This window comes from Rhinolophus ferrumequinum, chromosome 20 (assembly GCF_004115265.2).
Source record: "Rhinolophus ferrumequinum isolate MPI-CBG mRhiFer1 chromosome 20, mRhiFer1_v1.p, whole genome shotgun sequence".
Lineage (NCBI taxonomy): Eukaryota > Metazoa > Chordata > Mammalia > Chiroptera > Rhinolophidae > Rhinolophus > Rhinolophus ferrumequinum.
Genome location: NC_046303.1, coordinates 1,354,770 through 1,371,344, shown reverse-complemented (window position 1 = coordinate 1,371,344; position 16,575 = coordinate 1,354,770). Strand labels below are relative to the sequence as shown.

The 16,575-nt window shown below is 50.1% G+C and overlaps 1 protein-coding gene across 1 annotated transcript in view; it reads right to left on the bottom strand.

Annotated features, from left to right (window-relative positions):
- The window catches only part of ABCA13 (ATP binding cassette subfamily A member 13), a 241,923-nt gene that overhangs the window by 163,192 nt on the left and 62,156 nt on the right, over positions 1–16,575 (bottom strand). The window contains exons 16-23 of the mRNA XM_033088866.1: positions 16,155–16,273; positions 13,714–13,877; positions 12,922–13,001; positions 12,117–12,238; positions 5,897–6,091; positions 2,791–2,955; positions 1,716–1,893; positions 260–399 (exon numbers count right to left, since the gene is read on the bottom strand). Coding sequence (XP_032944757.1) covers positions 260–399; positions 1,716–1,893; positions 2,791–2,955; positions 5,897–6,091; positions 12,117–12,238; positions 12,922–13,001; positions 13,714–13,877; positions 16,155–16,273 — 1,163 coding nt within the window. The remainder of the gene's footprint in view (positions 1–259; positions 400–1,715; positions 1,894–2,790; positions 2,956–5,896; positions 6,092–12,116; positions 12,239–12,921; positions 13,002–13,713; positions 13,878–16,154; positions 16,274–16,575) is intronic.

Here is a 16,575-nt window from a genome sequence, read left to right as displayed (position 1 = left end):
CGTCTGTCTAACTATCCTCACTGCCGTGGCTACCCCACGGGGCACCTCCGGCCTCCGCGTGTCCCCTGAGAGAAGGACTCTGCACATCCAAGGTTAACAACCGGAACAGGGGAAAAAACCCAGGCCAAAATGAACTGGAGTCAACATAAGAAACCTTTGGGTAACCAGTCTCTATCACAATTTTATGAAATATTGTGAAGGATTCGCTCCTGATACAGTGCTTGTATGGTCGGCCAGATGCTCATTCACTCGCACTTACCTTCTGAATGACCTTTTTAATCTCCGGGGTGTTTGGCGTGTATAGTATTTTTCCGTGTAGTATAGGTTTCAGGAAGGACCACACCAAAGCGCCATTTGGAGACTGTAGAATTTCCTGATAAAGCTTCAAGCAAAATGGAGCTGTCACAATTTAAAAAAAAAAAAAAAAAAAAAAAAGTCACTCAAAATACAGGGTCCTTGGTTAGTAGGGAGATTCATTTACATACCCACAATGCCTCTCTTTCCAACTAGTGGTTGGTATGTACTTGTTATGACACAATTCTGCATGTGGGCAGTAAATTCAGGCATGATTTTTCTTGACGCTGTATTTAGTGGCTCTTGTCTCCTGAGAAACTTCAAGATACCACGCTCACTTCCGTGATTTGAAAGAAAGTATGACCATGATATTTTCAAACTAAGTTATCGATAAGAGGACTAAATGAATACAAAGATACCTGACTATGAAAACAGTGATGAAAACAAGGCATACATCTGGTTTCTAATCTAGAAAATCTTCAACAGTTCAGTATTGAGACCAGAATTAGGTTTTTCTTATGAAATTAGCTTTATAAACTGCCACTGAACTTTCTTTGCTACACTACACAGAGCTACTGACCTTACTGCTTCAGTGTATTAAATTGCCCTGTTTTCCCTCAGACACTCAGTTCCCTACGGTGGCTTTCATCAGGGTTGGGCTGCGAGCTGGTTCAAGAAGAAGGTTTACTCAACTCAACCAACAGGCAGCTCATGAAGGTGGGTTCTTCACCAGAGTGACTGGTAATCAAATACAGAGGGGGCCAAAAACATGTCTACACATTTTAAGAAAGGAAAGAAACTGTATTAAACTGTAATACTCACTATGTACTGCTAACAAAATATGAACACAAGTCAAGTGTATACCTTTGCTTGGCAGCCCCGGTATGTACCTAGTGACAAATACTTCCATATAGCTTGTTCTTTCACCCCTGACAACATTAAAATGGGAATATTATCTTAGCCTTGACACCCCAATGCCAGACACCCCCGGTGTGAAGGTTCTGCTGTGATCATTTCCACTACTAATTTCATCTTCCCAAATTCACCATTTGAAAAGAAAAACACGTTATTTTTATTCAGAAAGTACCACAAAATCAATAGGAATAATCCCATAAAATATCAATTAAGAGCATGACCACACGATGAATTTAAAAGCATTCACTATAGAGCTTGCTCTTACTGGTATTTTGACAACTTATACATTAAATTATAAACTTGATATAGACAGTCACAATTTTGATTTCAGAAAAGACATAGAATATGTATGTACAACTGCATGCTGACATTTAGTGAAAACAAAAAACAAAGGTTAGAAGGTGGAACAGGAAATTCTTTGCCGGTACGGACCCACCTTCTCTGCAGATAGAGTGCTCCCTAAAAAGCAAAATAATCTAAGCAAACATGATTTACTGTTTCCTTACTTGAGTCTTTGGGAATGTTGAATTTTTCTTTGTCATCTCCCAGGAGTTCGTGAACTCTGGGCAAGTTAATCAACGTATGAGAATTGCTAAGGAAAGACTCCTGGTCCTGGCAAACCATCTTCATCACAGATTGGAGAGAACCAAAGGCCGCACTTCGGGCCTGGCCACTGTGTGGAGCCTGAGAACACGTGAGAAACACAAGTCAGTGAAGCAGTGACTTGGGAGGACGCTCTCCAGGCTTCTGAGAGCGACCCTGCTCCCCCTGAATGCACAGGAGGCCCAGCAAGCACCAGGCTGGGAGCTCAGCTTTCTGTCCTTGGAATACCATGCAAGTCACTGCAAGTCTGGGACATAGCTGGTATAAGAGGAAAATGTCACAAACACACACACACACACCAGCAAATCCTTGTTGTTTGTCCAGTGATAAATTATTAACCCATAAAATTTCACTAACTCACACTAATTAATACTCTAATGTTTGTCTTCACTGCCAGGTTGCCCAGACACTTGACAGCTCTCCAAATAAGCCCTGGGCTGATGGGCACACGGACGCCCTACCTCTAGGGCAGCTCTGAGGACTCTGCCCCCCTGACCCCTCCCTCAGCCCGGTGTCCACATGTCCCCACACACCCCCTCTGCCATCAGGTCCATCCCAGGCAGAGTTCAAGCAGAAACGAGTACCACACTACCAACCACATTAAAGGTCGTGCTTGTATTTGCAGAAATGATCTGTAATTTGTAAGCCAATTATTTATATGTAAATAAATGTCTTAGGCTTTTGAAAGCAATTTATTCTCTGAATTAAGTTCAACAGGCCCTTGGAATCTCATTTGTGCTAACAATGGATTTAGTGATTTCCGGCTTCACAGTCCACACGACAAATGAACCTGCCAGCCTCCAAGCGGGTGGATGCAGGTCAATAAAGCCTCTTGTGGGTTTTTAGGGACATGCCAGGCCTGCTCCAGAGCCCTTAAAAGGCATGTCTGCCCCCAAATTGGGTGGTCTCAGGCCATGTTACAAGACAAGTGTAGGCCCAAGGAACGGAGGCCCAACACATCTGACTGTAAATACACACCTGGTGAAAGCCAGATGCCTCCAGCAAGGCCGGGATTTTCAACCCATGAAGAAATTCGGGGAGGTATTCCAGGATGCGGCCGGCTTTGGGGAGCAGGCGGCTGAGCCTGGAGACCAAGTCCAGCAGGGAGCTGAGCACGCCGCTGGCTTCAGCCGGTATCAGGGTCTCAAAGGAAAAAGCACAACACGAAATAAGCAACGCGGTATTTTCTACTCCCACATGTATCACTCAAGCCAAGAGAACAGGGCTGACTGTACTCTCTCTTGAGCTTGGGGGCATCTCTGTTGGGCCACAGGGCGGTCCTCTTTACCAGGGTCCACAGGGCTCAGTTTTGGAGAACACCTAAGTGTACCAGCATCATTACAACGCAAACCAGGAACAGATGCAATCTGTTCTTAAAACGCAATGCATTTTCAAAATATTAAGTTGGCGCAAAAATGATTGCGGTTTAAAAGGTCAAAAATAACTGAAAAACCCCAATTACTTTTGCACCAACCTAATACCATGTTTTCCTGAAAATAAGACCTTGCCAGACAATCAGCTCTAATGTGTCTTTTGGAGCAAAAATTAATATAACACCGATCTTACATTGTATTATATTACATAAGAATGGGTTTTGTATTATAGTAAAGTAAGACCGGGTCTTATATTAATTTTTGCTCCAAAAGACGCATTAGAACTGATTGTCCAGCTAGGTCTTATTTTCGGGGAAATACGGTACTTCTTCCTATCTCAGAGGTGCCCAATGAGGAAGTTTAAGAAGAGGCCAAAGAAAAACAGTTCTTACGTGTCAATGACTGCTCAGGTACCGGCTCCCCGGGGCCACAGCGGGCACTCACCAACCGCCCCCCTGGCTCCCCAGGTGGGTGTGGCAGAGCTCACTTTGCAGGTGAGGATGCGAGGCCCGGAGAGACCCATGGCCGGCCGGGGATTTGGCTGCAGGGGCTCTGATGTCCACTCGCACAGTCACTACTGACACACTCGCATTTTACTTACTATCCGCGCCTCCTCCGTTCTGGAATGTAAGCTCCCTGCAGGCGGAGTGCCTGCCCATCGCGGGCAATTACGTAGCTACCGGCATGAGAAGGCAGTGCAGATACTGATCTCCCTCAATGTGTGCTGGGCGAACGGGCGTCTTCCACGAGGCGGGAGGGGCCACAGCCATCTGCCCCCTGGGCTGTCCCGCACGCTGAGCATTTTCGGGGCCCCAGACTCAGGCTGAGGCCCAGCTGTCACCACCTCCTACTCTTGCTCATTACAGCTCTGTGCTGCCACTTAGCTACGGCTCTGCAGCTGACCCTCACGGCCCCGGGATCACAGCTCCACCTTTCCCAGACGTGCTCTGCTAATGGCCACATGGGTCATCAGTTAAGACAATAGAGACGACTCGGGTGGGAGGAATGGGGTGGCAACACTTGTCACGTCTGCCACTCGCCTTTCTAATTGCGGCTGCACTTGAGACGTGGCACTGGCGCCCCCGATGTACAGGGAAAATGACTGCAATTGTCAGGGCGCTGACAGACCAGAGGAACACTCCATGCCAACACAGCATGTGTTGTGCTGAAGGCTTTGCGAATAACTGCCAGTGCGACAGGAAGTGCGCGGCCCTGGGAGTGAGCTGAGTCCAAACACACTGGCGTCTCTGAGTGTGCTGTGTGCTGGTCAGCTACCCGCGAGCCAGGCCTCTGGAAGGTGCCTGGCAAACAGGAGCTGGTGTCACTAATGGGCATGTCATTTTCACTGTGTCTGGGAGCCTGTCTCCAACCCAGTGTCTCCTCGTCACCACGGCCTTGTCAGAGTAACTACTGGGCCCCAGGAACACAGCTCCAAGCGAGCGTCTGTTGTGCACACAGAACGACCCACCAAGGGGCCTGCTTCCTAAAGGGCGTGTGGTGAGGCTGGAGCGCGGGCCGTGCGGGCTGACACAGAGCTGGAGTGGTGCACGTGTCAGCTGGGAGCACGGATTCCAGCGCGAGAGCAGGGGCCGTGCAGATTCTGGGGACACTTGGCAAACATTTATCCTCCTGTTCACGGGTTTAAAACGTACTCAATCTGAACATTCGTATCTGTTTTCAGTGCACGTGTGTGTGTGTGTGTGTGTGTGTGTGTGTGTGTGTGTATAACCCAACAATTAACCACCAGACTCGTGGGGGACCATGGAGGACACTGGACAGGGACGGCAAATCTACCTTTCCCGACCCCAAACCTGCTTCCCCACATCTGGAGCACCGAAGCCATCTTGCTAACATCTGATGAGCCCAGATGCTGTTACATCTCTCTGGGGAAAAACCTAGAGCAAGACCAGTCCCTGAGGGTAGTTTCTGGAAACTTCAGTCAAGATCTGAACAGTGGATGCCAGAAGATGGAGAAGCTTCTGGAAGAGGCAGAGCAAGAGCAGAGGACCAGGTGGACACCGGTATGCAGCACACCGCCGTCTGCGAAGGGTTAATTCGGGCCTGCCCGTGGGCTGCCTATAGTGACCGACCACTGTCACCCCTTAGCCGACCTCCGTACTGTCCTCAGGTTTCCCCAGCCCTCCCCACCTTCACCCCACTGTGTGGAGTGTGGGGAAGACAGGTAATGAATGAGCTGGCGCACACAGGACGTGGGGCTGCCCCCGGTGTCCTCCATCTGCACACCTACTCCTGGGCGGGCCCCATCAGAGGTGGACACGTCACCCTCCCGGGACAGAGTCCGTGTGTCCCAAGACATAACAGGCGGCAGAGGCCAAGGAGGGGCAGCTGTAAGTAGCCGGCAGAACCTAGCTCCCCAGATGCACCCTAGGAAGGTGGTCCTCAAAGAGGGGACCAGGCACAGGGCTTAGGTGACATTTTTCACCATTAGTCCTTCTGTGTTGAGCATGTTGACTGCCACCAGTGCCGTGCCAAACGCCATGATGGGCCTGACTGCACGGACCCCCAGAAAACCTCCTGGATGCCCCTTGGTCCCGAGCCCCACCCCAGAGTCAGTGCACAGAAGACACAGAGATTGGCCCAGGCACCGTGGTCTGCACCTGTCTGCCCGCCGCAGTGCCCTCACCTAACCACCCACGGAAGTGGCCCCCTGCAGACATTGCACACGCCACACGCAGCGGTCACCCCCTTACTTTGTAAATGAAATTCCGCAGGTCCAGGTTCCGGCTCATGGACATGATGAGAGTGTACGCTTTGGTCCCGGGCAGGCCACATAGCTCCTTCACTGCAAACCAAGACGCTTCATCCTCAGGGAACACCAGCAGGAGGCGAAGAACGTCCTGGTCACATCGCCCAGACAAAGCCACCGTGAGGGCACTTGAGAGAACCTGTTTCAGAGCATGACAGTCAGACGAGACTACACCTGAGACGGGCGGCCCCCCAGACCCAATGAGGGGCCCTGCAAGCCCATTTCCCCAAAATGCTGAGGATTCAGCAGTTCAATTTCATACATTCTGAATGAAAACATTTCTAAAACATGCACATAATTATCTGACTTAAGCAATCTGCCCTTTCTGATGACTCGGGAGCTGCATGCACGCCGACCGTCCTGCGCCGCCTGGCCCAACCCCACCCCACCAGCTACTCTCAGATGGAACCTTTGCATCTCTTCTTCTGGCGTAAAGTCCCCGCCTCTGTTCAGGTCATCAGCTTTCACTCCTCACTGCTACCAGTATGGAACTAGTTTTTCCTCCTCCATTTCCAAACTGAAAACCAGATTTCCAAGCTGTTATAATTTTTGAAAAGAAAAAGCAAACCAATTCAGAAGGAGCAACTGAGGACAAGTTGTGTTCGTGTCCAGTTTATTAGTGTCACACAGAACAGGGAAAAGATCCGAGCTGTGTCTCTATGTGGGGAGGACTTTCAGCTAACGACCTTCATAAGGTGACAAATTATAAAGCCACATGAAATTTTAGAAACACGTGAGATGTTTGGCCTGTAAACACTTATACTCAGATGGACAGAACTGCTGTGAAATGTGCAACCCAACTCAGACCCTTGTGAACACAAGCTATTGTTCATTTATCAGGAGACTTGCAAACAGGCACAGCTCATCAAATGTTTTCATGTAATGTCATAAAATGCCAAAAAGTCATTAAGAAATAGAACAGTGTATCTGTCCGGGTTCTCCAGAAAAACAGAACCGACAGGATGTGCATATACAGACACAGAGATTTTTCTTTTAAGGAACTGGCTCAAATAATTGTGGGGCCTCGCAAGCCCCAAACCTACCAGGTGAGTGGACACGGGAGACCCCGGACAGAGCTGATGCTGCAGCTCAGGCCCGAGGCGTCTGGAGGCTGAACCCCCTCCTCTTCGGAGACCCATCTTTCCTGTTAAGCCCTTCGACTGATTGCATGAGGCCCACCCTCATAGTGGAGAGCAATCTGCTTTACTCAGATTCCACTGATTAAAATGTTAATCTCATCTTGGGAAAAAATTTAGATTTGGTGTTTGACCAAATATCTGTACTATGGCCCAAGTTGATATTTAAATTAACCCTCACAAATGGCTAGGATACTCTAACATGCTGATATACGTGTTGAATCTTAGAGAGAAATGTGTTGTTTTCAGGCCAAACAACCAAGAATCCCTTTCTTCGCATGGGACTTTGTGGTACAGACACACCTTAGTGCCGCTGCTTTCAAACGTGCAGGGGAGGGTAGTTGTATTTGGGGGAAGGGTTTGCAAAGAGGAGGCAGCAATGGGGGAGCGGGGTACAGACATCCACCCTTTGCTTTGATCAGTCCATTAGATATGAAGTTTTCCTCGCACATGGAATTCACCCAGCCCACAACTCAGGGGATGTCTCCCGGCTTTGTGTGGACACTGACCACGACAGGCCACTAAGAGTCCGTCTGCATCTGCTGTGCAGCCTTGGTCTCAGCTGTCATCTGCACATCCCCTGGGGGTCCCCATTAGGATCATAACCAACACATCTCTTAGAATTTAGTCCCCGGCAAAAATATTTCTCTTAAAAACTGTGTACACCTCCTTTAACCAAGCAGGGACTTGCCACGCACCGTCACACGACACAGTCACATGCGGGCACAGCAGTGCCCCTCCTCTCTGGCTTCCCTTCTTTACTCTTCATCTTTTTTACATTTTACTATGTCCATTTTTTCCTGTTTGAAAGGCAGCTAACGCCAGTGGAAGCAGGTGGGGAACAAGAAAACAAAGGTAACACTCAGTTCTGTCAGGGTGGAAATATCGTGTACAAATCCTTATTAAACTAAAACAGGCATCTTTTGCTTAGGCTTTGCTCAGGCCAACAGAGTCGATTATCAGAAACGCGAGGCCACACTGTTGATGCTTTTCCTACATGGCCATGTTTGGCTGGGAAAACGCACAGGAGCCAGGAATCCAGGGCAGACAGCTCCCCCCAGGCGAGCCCAGGACGCACACGTACACTCATGTGCACACTCTCAGACAATTACTTACTTGGGTTCACAGACTCCCCCTAAAAACGGAGATGGGCCCTAGGAGAGGTATTTGCATTTTTAGCAGGAGCTTGTTGACTGGGCATCTGCCGAAACCTAATTGTGTTCCCAGCAGCGCCAAGAAGATGACATCGGTTTTGCCCAACTGGTAACGTTAGGCTGACGGGTAGGGGAGCCCGTGAGGGACTGCTGTCCTCAGCCTCTTTACAACCAGAATGGAGCCCTGACAGTGCTGTGGAAGAACTAGGAGCAGCAGGGAAAGTGACGAGACAATATCAAAATTTCTGAGACAAAGAAAGTGAGAGCAGGACAGACATTTAGAAACCAGGTCTTCCACGTCTGGTCAGAGAGGAGCAGTGTGGTTCTCTGCTCCCAGCGTGCTGCTGGGCTCAGATCTGCTCTCACGAGGAGGAGGCACGGGCAGAGCGAGTATGGGGGCAGGAGGAAGCTGAGGATCCTGTCTGAAAATGCTGTCTGGAAGGACAGACGCCGCAGGGCAGAAGGATGGTGGGACAAGGTAGGAAGGGTCTAGAGTAAGGCCAGCGTCAGCTGGACCCTAACTCCAGCTCTTACTGTGTGACCTCCCAGACGTTCCTCAATGTCTGCAAGCCTCAGTTTCTTTGTCCCTACAACGGAGGTTGTAAGACCCAAAAGGACCCCACAGGGAGAACTGAGTGAGGTCACTGTATGAGGCTCCTGGCACGGGACAGTGCAGCTCAGTGCCCAGGAGCCACCAGTATCACCACCATTATTACCATCAGCAGAAACACAATGTCGACTTACAGGAAATTTGAAGAAAGACGAGTAACAATTGGGTGGGTTTATTGATTGAAAATTATTAAATTTAAGAGAGAGAGAGGAAGAGACAACGTAAAGCTGCTTAATCCCTTCTTTGCTTCCTTATTCCCAGAGAGAACAGTCTCCACATCGGAGAGGCTCAAACAGCGTATTCAAGATGCCTGTGGGCCTGTCCACGCCCACTCCCGCCCCCACGCTCACGCAGGGACTCAGGCACCCCAGCTGGCCACAGGTCTGCAGGGATGGCCACGGCTGCTGCCTGGCACTGTCTGTCTCCATTTCCAGTGCCTTCTCTCCTTCCAAGGCTTCAGACTGGATAACGGTTTTGCCATCTATAGTACTTAAGAAGTCATGGAGGAATTTACTTTTGTTTCGTAAAGTAGGCTTTAGAAATCAGCAACAGATAACAACATCAATCCTGGATGATTTCTGATCAAAGGTTACCCATGAGCCCTTGAATAAAACAGCAATTGCCAGAAACCATGTTGACAGAGTCACCATAAAGCAGCCCCGCCATTACAAGGTGACTTTCTTTGGACTGCAGAGTTACTAGGCTAGTAAGTTACAAGGACCCCAGACAGACATGCTGTGGTGACTAAAGGGCCCGGACAAACGTAAAGAGTGTGGGCGGGACCTCCCAGGCCATGGTCATCCCCGTGCATTAACAACCTGCGGGAAAATACGCACAACGCGCTCATCTCTTTGGTGACGGACAACGTTGGGAGAGACAGTTAAACGACACTTGGAAAAGTAGAGTCATGACTGAAAATACCTTGGAGGTTAGACTAATCGGCCAGAACGAGCAAGTATTTTTGCAGAGATCAATGCAAATCCTGTAACTGAGGCTCAAAAATACTGACCTAATGCACATAGAAAAGATGTCCCCCATCACGTCCCCACTACCGACACGCCACCATACTGTGCTTCTCAGAACCTCACACATGTATTTACTCAGTGTGCTGCCCAGAGAACACGCTCCCCTGAGAGCAGCGAGCCTGGGTCCCAGCACCTGGAAGTCCCCTGACAGGAAGGAAGATTCTAAGTGAACGAATGAATGAGGGGCTTGCAGTTTTCCCAGGGCCCCAGTGCCACTAAAAAGTGTTCCCTGTGGGCCACCAACAGCTGGACAGAGGATCTGATGTGATGAATTTGCAACTGACTGAAAGTACAGTGAACAAACGCAGGGAGAAAGGCATCAAAGTGGGCAGAAATAATACGGTGCTGCCTGCTGCCCACCTGACATTCTAGATGAAGCTAGAGCCGAGAGTGGCATGGCTTAACCAAGCACGAGTTAGTTCCTTTGCCAGAATCTGTAGACATGTGTGGCTCCGTGGATATGCTGTGCTATCAGGGCCGATGGCTTCATCATTTACCGGAATCGCAACAATGTAACCTCGTTAGTACCCCTTGCAGTGGCCTAACTGCCCAGCTACGGAGGCAACCATGATGGCTTTGTGGGGACAGAGCCAGGAGAGCAGTTTCCAGGCTCTTGGCCTCACATGGAAAGGTGCTGACTCGGGTAGTAAAGGGCCATCAACTGTGATTGGAAGGCCATCAGCTGTGGCTAGTGGGCCGTCAGCTGTAACCAGTGAGCCACTGGCCACTAATATAACTGCCGTGGCTGGGCTAGCAGGGGCAGACTGTGGCTAGCAAGTGGGGTTGGTTGGTTGGCAGAAAAGCAGACGGCGGACTGCGCTTCGTGCAGAGCCTGCTTCCTGTCTCCAACCCAGCCGCCAGCGAGAATATAGTGGTCTAACTCCCCTATCTATGGCTCCGTGGGTGTTCCTTTTTGGCCTCACCATATCCTGCGTTCTAGTGCAGGGAGCAGGACCAGAGACCCTGCATGATAGCTTCCGTGTCAAGGACGTCGCACTGCCATCTACACGTCAGCAGCACTTTGTAGCACAGGCCTTCGCAGAGCACAGCCTCCCGTGGTGGAATGGCAGTGACACCTGGTGGCCAGCCACGTGCTTAATCAGACAGCAACATCAAATCCACGGTCCTAAAATGGGATTTCAGAACTGACTCTTCACAGCACTGCTAGTCAGGTACTTCAGTTAACTCGGACACCGCTCCATCGCCCTCTCACAAGTTCCTCAGGATTTCAAACCAAATCTAATCATGTTGACATGTAAGACAGCAGGCCACCTGCATTCCCGCCATCTCCACACACGTGTGTGCTCCATCAGCCACCTGCGACAGCTGTCCCTCTACACACACTTGTGACTACCATAAACAACTTGGTGATACTGCAATTTGCATTTTGGATCCCTAGCTTCTAATCTACCTCTATCTTAATACAGATTAACTCAATTAATTGATCTACTTGTCAAAGCTTGTATTCAGCCCCAACTAACCAGAATCAACATGAAGTGTCTATTGGGACCCATCTGATAGTCAATAAAAATGTCCACTTGCGAGCCATCTTCATGGTTACTGCTTCTGGAAGCTTCTCTGCACAGGAAAGTAAAACCCCAACTGGAGGTGCTGAAAGGTACCTCAGAAAAGTACCTGCTAAGGATCCAGGTGCTAGCTCCTGTGACCAATGTGAAATTCACCTGTCCCTGTCCTCTGTGGACAAACTGTGTCCTAACCCCACCCTTATTTCAGCTGTCTTTTCGGCCACCTCGGAGGTGGCCCAGCCTGTCACTGCTCACTGCTGTCACAAACCCTACCACAGTACTCCATCAGAGTGTACACAATTACTCCTTACCTAAAGGAAATCATAGCTGATGTCTAGATAGTTTTAGATATTCTGTTTTTGTATATTTTTGAGAATTTTGCAACCCTTACTTTGCCAAGCCAGGCCCCCTCAGGATGTCCTGCGTCACAGTTGGGAATCACTGGAATAAACACCATCACCGATTTTATCTTTTCTAACCCCAAATGAAGGCAATATTATGAAATTAAAGACCCCAAGATTTTGGCATCAGACAATGACATCCTTGGTTCCTCGGTCATTGTCTCATTCCCTTTCTGGCTCCAGTGGGGTCATTTGCACAGCGGCCCACACCCCCAGCCCTGGGAAAGGACGGGGGAGGGCGGGAGGGGGACACGGCCAGCAGCCCCAGGGCGGGAGGGCTTGCCGGGTGAGCAGGGAGGAGCGGCACTGTACCTGCGCGTGGGAGATATTAGCTTCTAAAATACTATTGATAGTGTCATCTGAGATGGGAATGGAGGACCGAAGCTCTTCTGTTAGCTCGGTGACATTCTTCACTAAATCTTTTACTTTCACATCTGAAAAATAACAAGAGAAAGGAAACTTTATAACAGTAAATGTTCGGGCTGTTATAACTGTGAAAAGAAAATTACGACTGTGAAAACAAAATCTGACAGTAACACCTGGCGAGGGCCATTCCCCTCACCGTGTCCAGCCCGTAATAAACACTAGATGGAGTCGCATCTTACTCTCTGTGAGGAATTGATAGGATTCATACGGAAGGGAAAGCAAAGCCCCAGTTAAGCGGTGTTTCCATCACCGGCTCACTCTCTGAGACCTGTGACTTCAGGGTTTCCTCCAGAGGGAGGATTTCTTGGGGACCAGTGACCACGCGCCACCATAAAGTCACTTGTCCCCGTGTACCGCCCTCTCTCCCTTTAACAAGAGAGGGGCCTTGTAAGGATTCGCCAGGATTCTTCAGACTGGTGTGTTGGTGTAGCAAGGAGCCTGGAGAGCTGCACAGACTGAAGACAAGGCTTGGGGATGCCGGTGGCTTGTCCAGGGCGAAACCCGGCCTGCTGAGCTTCCCTTCCTCCCACCTCGTGGATTGGGTACCCAGGGCTCAGGATGTGCGTCCTTAAACCCAAACACGTCAGACCAGCCAAGTTCTAAATTGTTATTCATCGCAGCAGCTCAACTATTCTTTCATATGTTTTCTTTTGGTAATACATTTGTGTGAGAAACTAAATCACATACTCACCCACAGGTACTGTGAAATTGCTAAGAAAAGTCATAATCGGATTCCCGGAAAACAAAGTCTTTTCGAGGTTTTGGACCAACCTAAAATGGGAGAAAGTTAAAGCTAATTTAGGCAAGATGAAACACAAGACACAGTGCTGGAGGGAGTAGTACTGCCTGGAGACGAGCTGGACCGTGAGACGGCATTTCCATCCGTCGCTCAGACGCTTGGACAGTGTCTCCCGACGCTCTGGGGAACGCCCGTTAGCATCTGATTCCAGTATTTGTTTCTCGGGGCCCCTGTCAGGTGGGATGAGGCCACGGAGGGAGGAGGTTTCGTAAGTGGCTTCTCATAAATGTGCAAAGAAAGGACAGAAGAGATGATGGCCTGCCCAAGAAGGCAGGCACCAACAGTGCAGTGGACACCGCTCTGTCTGTAAGTCACTGGCGAGCACAACGGGCCTGATTCGCTTCCAGGGGCTTAAACACTCAGAGAACAGACCCAGATGCACCCAGGTGAAGTAACTGGAAACTTTTGTTTTTACACACACATCTAGTGCTGCCGTGTAGGCTCAGATCTCACTTGGAGCTACTGCCCTCACCACCCTAACGCGGGCCTTGCAGCTAACGCTGCTCCCACATCTGACAGTTTAAAACGTGAAGTCATGGAAATCTCCAACGATGTTTAGGAAATACACATATTAATAATCAATATTAATGGCACACATTACTGCCTGAAATTCACAATTTTAAAATGCAAGACATCCTCTTCATGAAGGAAAACTGGAGAAGGCGCGGGGCAAGCGTGACATACGTGTGCACGCGCCAGGGGTCCCCGTCCAGGACGGGCTGGCACACACAGTCCTGGGCGCTGGTGGTTTCCAGGTCACTCCTGAAGCGTTCCAAAGTGCTGGCAAGATTCCTGCTAAGACGCTCACAGTCTAGCGGACGGGGCGAGAACCATAACTTTTTCATTTCCTAGAAAACATTGCGATGATATAGTCAGAAACACACACTCGTTTGCATGAGCTCAAGGCTGATTTCCAGACACCGGGCGCCCTCACTGATTGTCCCATGTCTCCAGCCCATTTTCCTCAGAACCAGCACAAATGAGGGCTCGACTCACTCCTGAGAACACAGGGAGGAGGAAGCCCGCTGGCCCGGGAAAGGGGCCTCCAGCTCCTCAGCTGTGACGACATGCCAACTACATTAGGTCTGTGCATTTATAACATCCTGTTCTGGATTTCATCCTGAAATTTATCTGCATGATTTTGACACATGGGGGTTGTGGAGGGAAAAAAATGCACTCCGTCCCCAGTAGCAAGGAGGCTGGAGGGGAAGTTCCAGCTTGGACAGGTGGGGAGCAGGCCAGAGCACCCTGTGGCAAGGCTGCACATCATAGCCCTTCTCTGGCTCGAATGGGTCTGTACTCATCTAGGAACTGCTCATGGAGCCACAGCCTGCTCTACGGACGGGTCACTGCCACTGGGGGTCCCCAGGTCCACACTGGGCAGGAAGCCGCATCCAGCCGGACTCCCAGCCACGCTCTCCAACGCAGCTCATCCCACAGGTCAAGGGATTGTTGGGCACCTGTCATTTTTGAAATGTGATTTCTGATCCTCATCTAGCTCCCTACAGAGATCCTCTACTGTTCAGAGCGGCGTGGACCTGATCTCTCCTCACAGCACTTGGTTCGCTGAGACTTTCACTTCCAGGGCAATCCCTCGTTGACACAAGAACACTGTGTTTGAATATTTAGTTAGATATTGAAAAACTAAACTGGCATCGTGCCTGTTTCCTGCCTCGCCGGGCAGACGGCACTTCACATCCCACAGCCCGGAAAGGTTTGTGTTAAAAGCTCTCCTCTTAAAGAGCTTGAAGCACAGAGACTCTTTGCCTCCTGAGATAAGCCATTCTATTTCTGTTATCAAGGGCAGGAATTTCTGCTTCTTATCAAAACTCACCTAACTGGTACCACCCAGAATCGTTGACACACATACAATGATTTGAACTATAAATACGGTCTTTGAGGCCGTTGTTTTGAAAGCTAGAGGTTCTTGCTGTTTTATTATTGCAAACTTCACTCAGCACTCAAAATTCTCTATCAGGGATTTTTTTATTTCTCCACATTTAATACCTGACAGAGACCTGCCTGACCTGGAAATAAGAACTTGATGGTCGCCCTACGGACCGACCCAGGGCTTCCTGTGCACCCAGACCACGCCACCGAGGCCTGGGGCTCACGGGCCCCACCCATGACTCCTCACCCCGCCCTCGCCCCACCCGCAGCCCTCACTGCCTGGTCACGTTTCCACAGAGGGGAGGCCGTCTCTGCCCTCCCCACGCTGTTGGAGTGGAGCCTGACTATCCCTGGGCGTCACCTTTCCTCTCCTGCCTGTGAAATCCCAACACTCACATATGATTAGGTGGAGTTACTAACACAAAAGCAACAGACAATATTCAGAACTGAACCTAGAAAAAAAGAAAGGTCTTCACTCTGTCACTGGACAAACAGCACCAGCCCAAGCAGGCCGGGTGTGCTGAGGGCCCAGCGGCTTTAATCCCAAGGCACGGGCATCCCCAGCAGGAGTCACACCTCTGGCTCGGCTTTAGCTGGAGGCCCTGATGGGCACCTGTCCAAACGAATCAAAAGGGAACTGCCACACTGGCCCCCCAGCTACCAGCTCTGTGCACTTGTCCGTGTGTGACATTAGTCAGAGCCCAGGACGGGCTGATACGTGGCTAACCACTTGATCTCTGGGGAAACAAGTCTTATTTGTAGATTTGTCGGTGTCCAGGGTTAGATGCTGCCACCATGGCCTCATCAGGCTGCCGATGACGTCACCAGACACAACTGGGGGGAGACACATGGTGCACACATGTGACGCTGCAGATGTGACACATGTGAATAACCCAGGGCGGCAACCGCAACGCTGAACCAGCTGGGAGGTGCCACGACCTGAGGGCCCATCACACTTACTTAATCCTATGTTCATACAGTTTGATTTTTAATAATGTCTCTGTTTAACTTGCAAAGTCCCTGAAATTCGGCAGTCGGCTCTCACAAGTCGTGCTCATCAGCCAGAGCATGTGTGGGGCACCCCGAGAGGGCAGGGAGGGACTCACGTGCACCCTAACTCCCGCGTCACCGGCCGGCACAGCTGCCTGCTTGTCGGCCAGCGGAGGCGAATGAGCTGGCCCTGCATGGGCCACCGTAACCCACACGACATTCTCGGAACATGGACGATGACACACCTGGTAGTGGTCTTGCACCGCAGCGGCCCCTTGCAGACCAGACAAAAGGAGTTGCCTTATGCCACCTTGCTGGCAACTCAGAGCAGCGCAGAGGACGTCCTTGGTGAAAGACGGGTTTTCTGACGAGGAAACACAAAGAGAAGTAACTGGTAAACCACGTCCTCTTGAATGAGCTGCTCTCAGAATGTGAGCTCTTCAAGATTCCAAATGATCCAAACACAAAGCACACAGAATTCTTCAATCATCAAAATGAACATTCAGAATATGAGGAACAAGTTGTGCCTTTTGAGCTCCTAATGTAAGTACTTGTTTTTTTCTGGGCCTACCTGAATACAGGGTTACTAGCCCTCCTCCAGCTCCCCAGACGGCCCCTCTCCCTGCACCCCTGGGGCGGCCCCACTCACCCCAGCCCTGGTTTTCA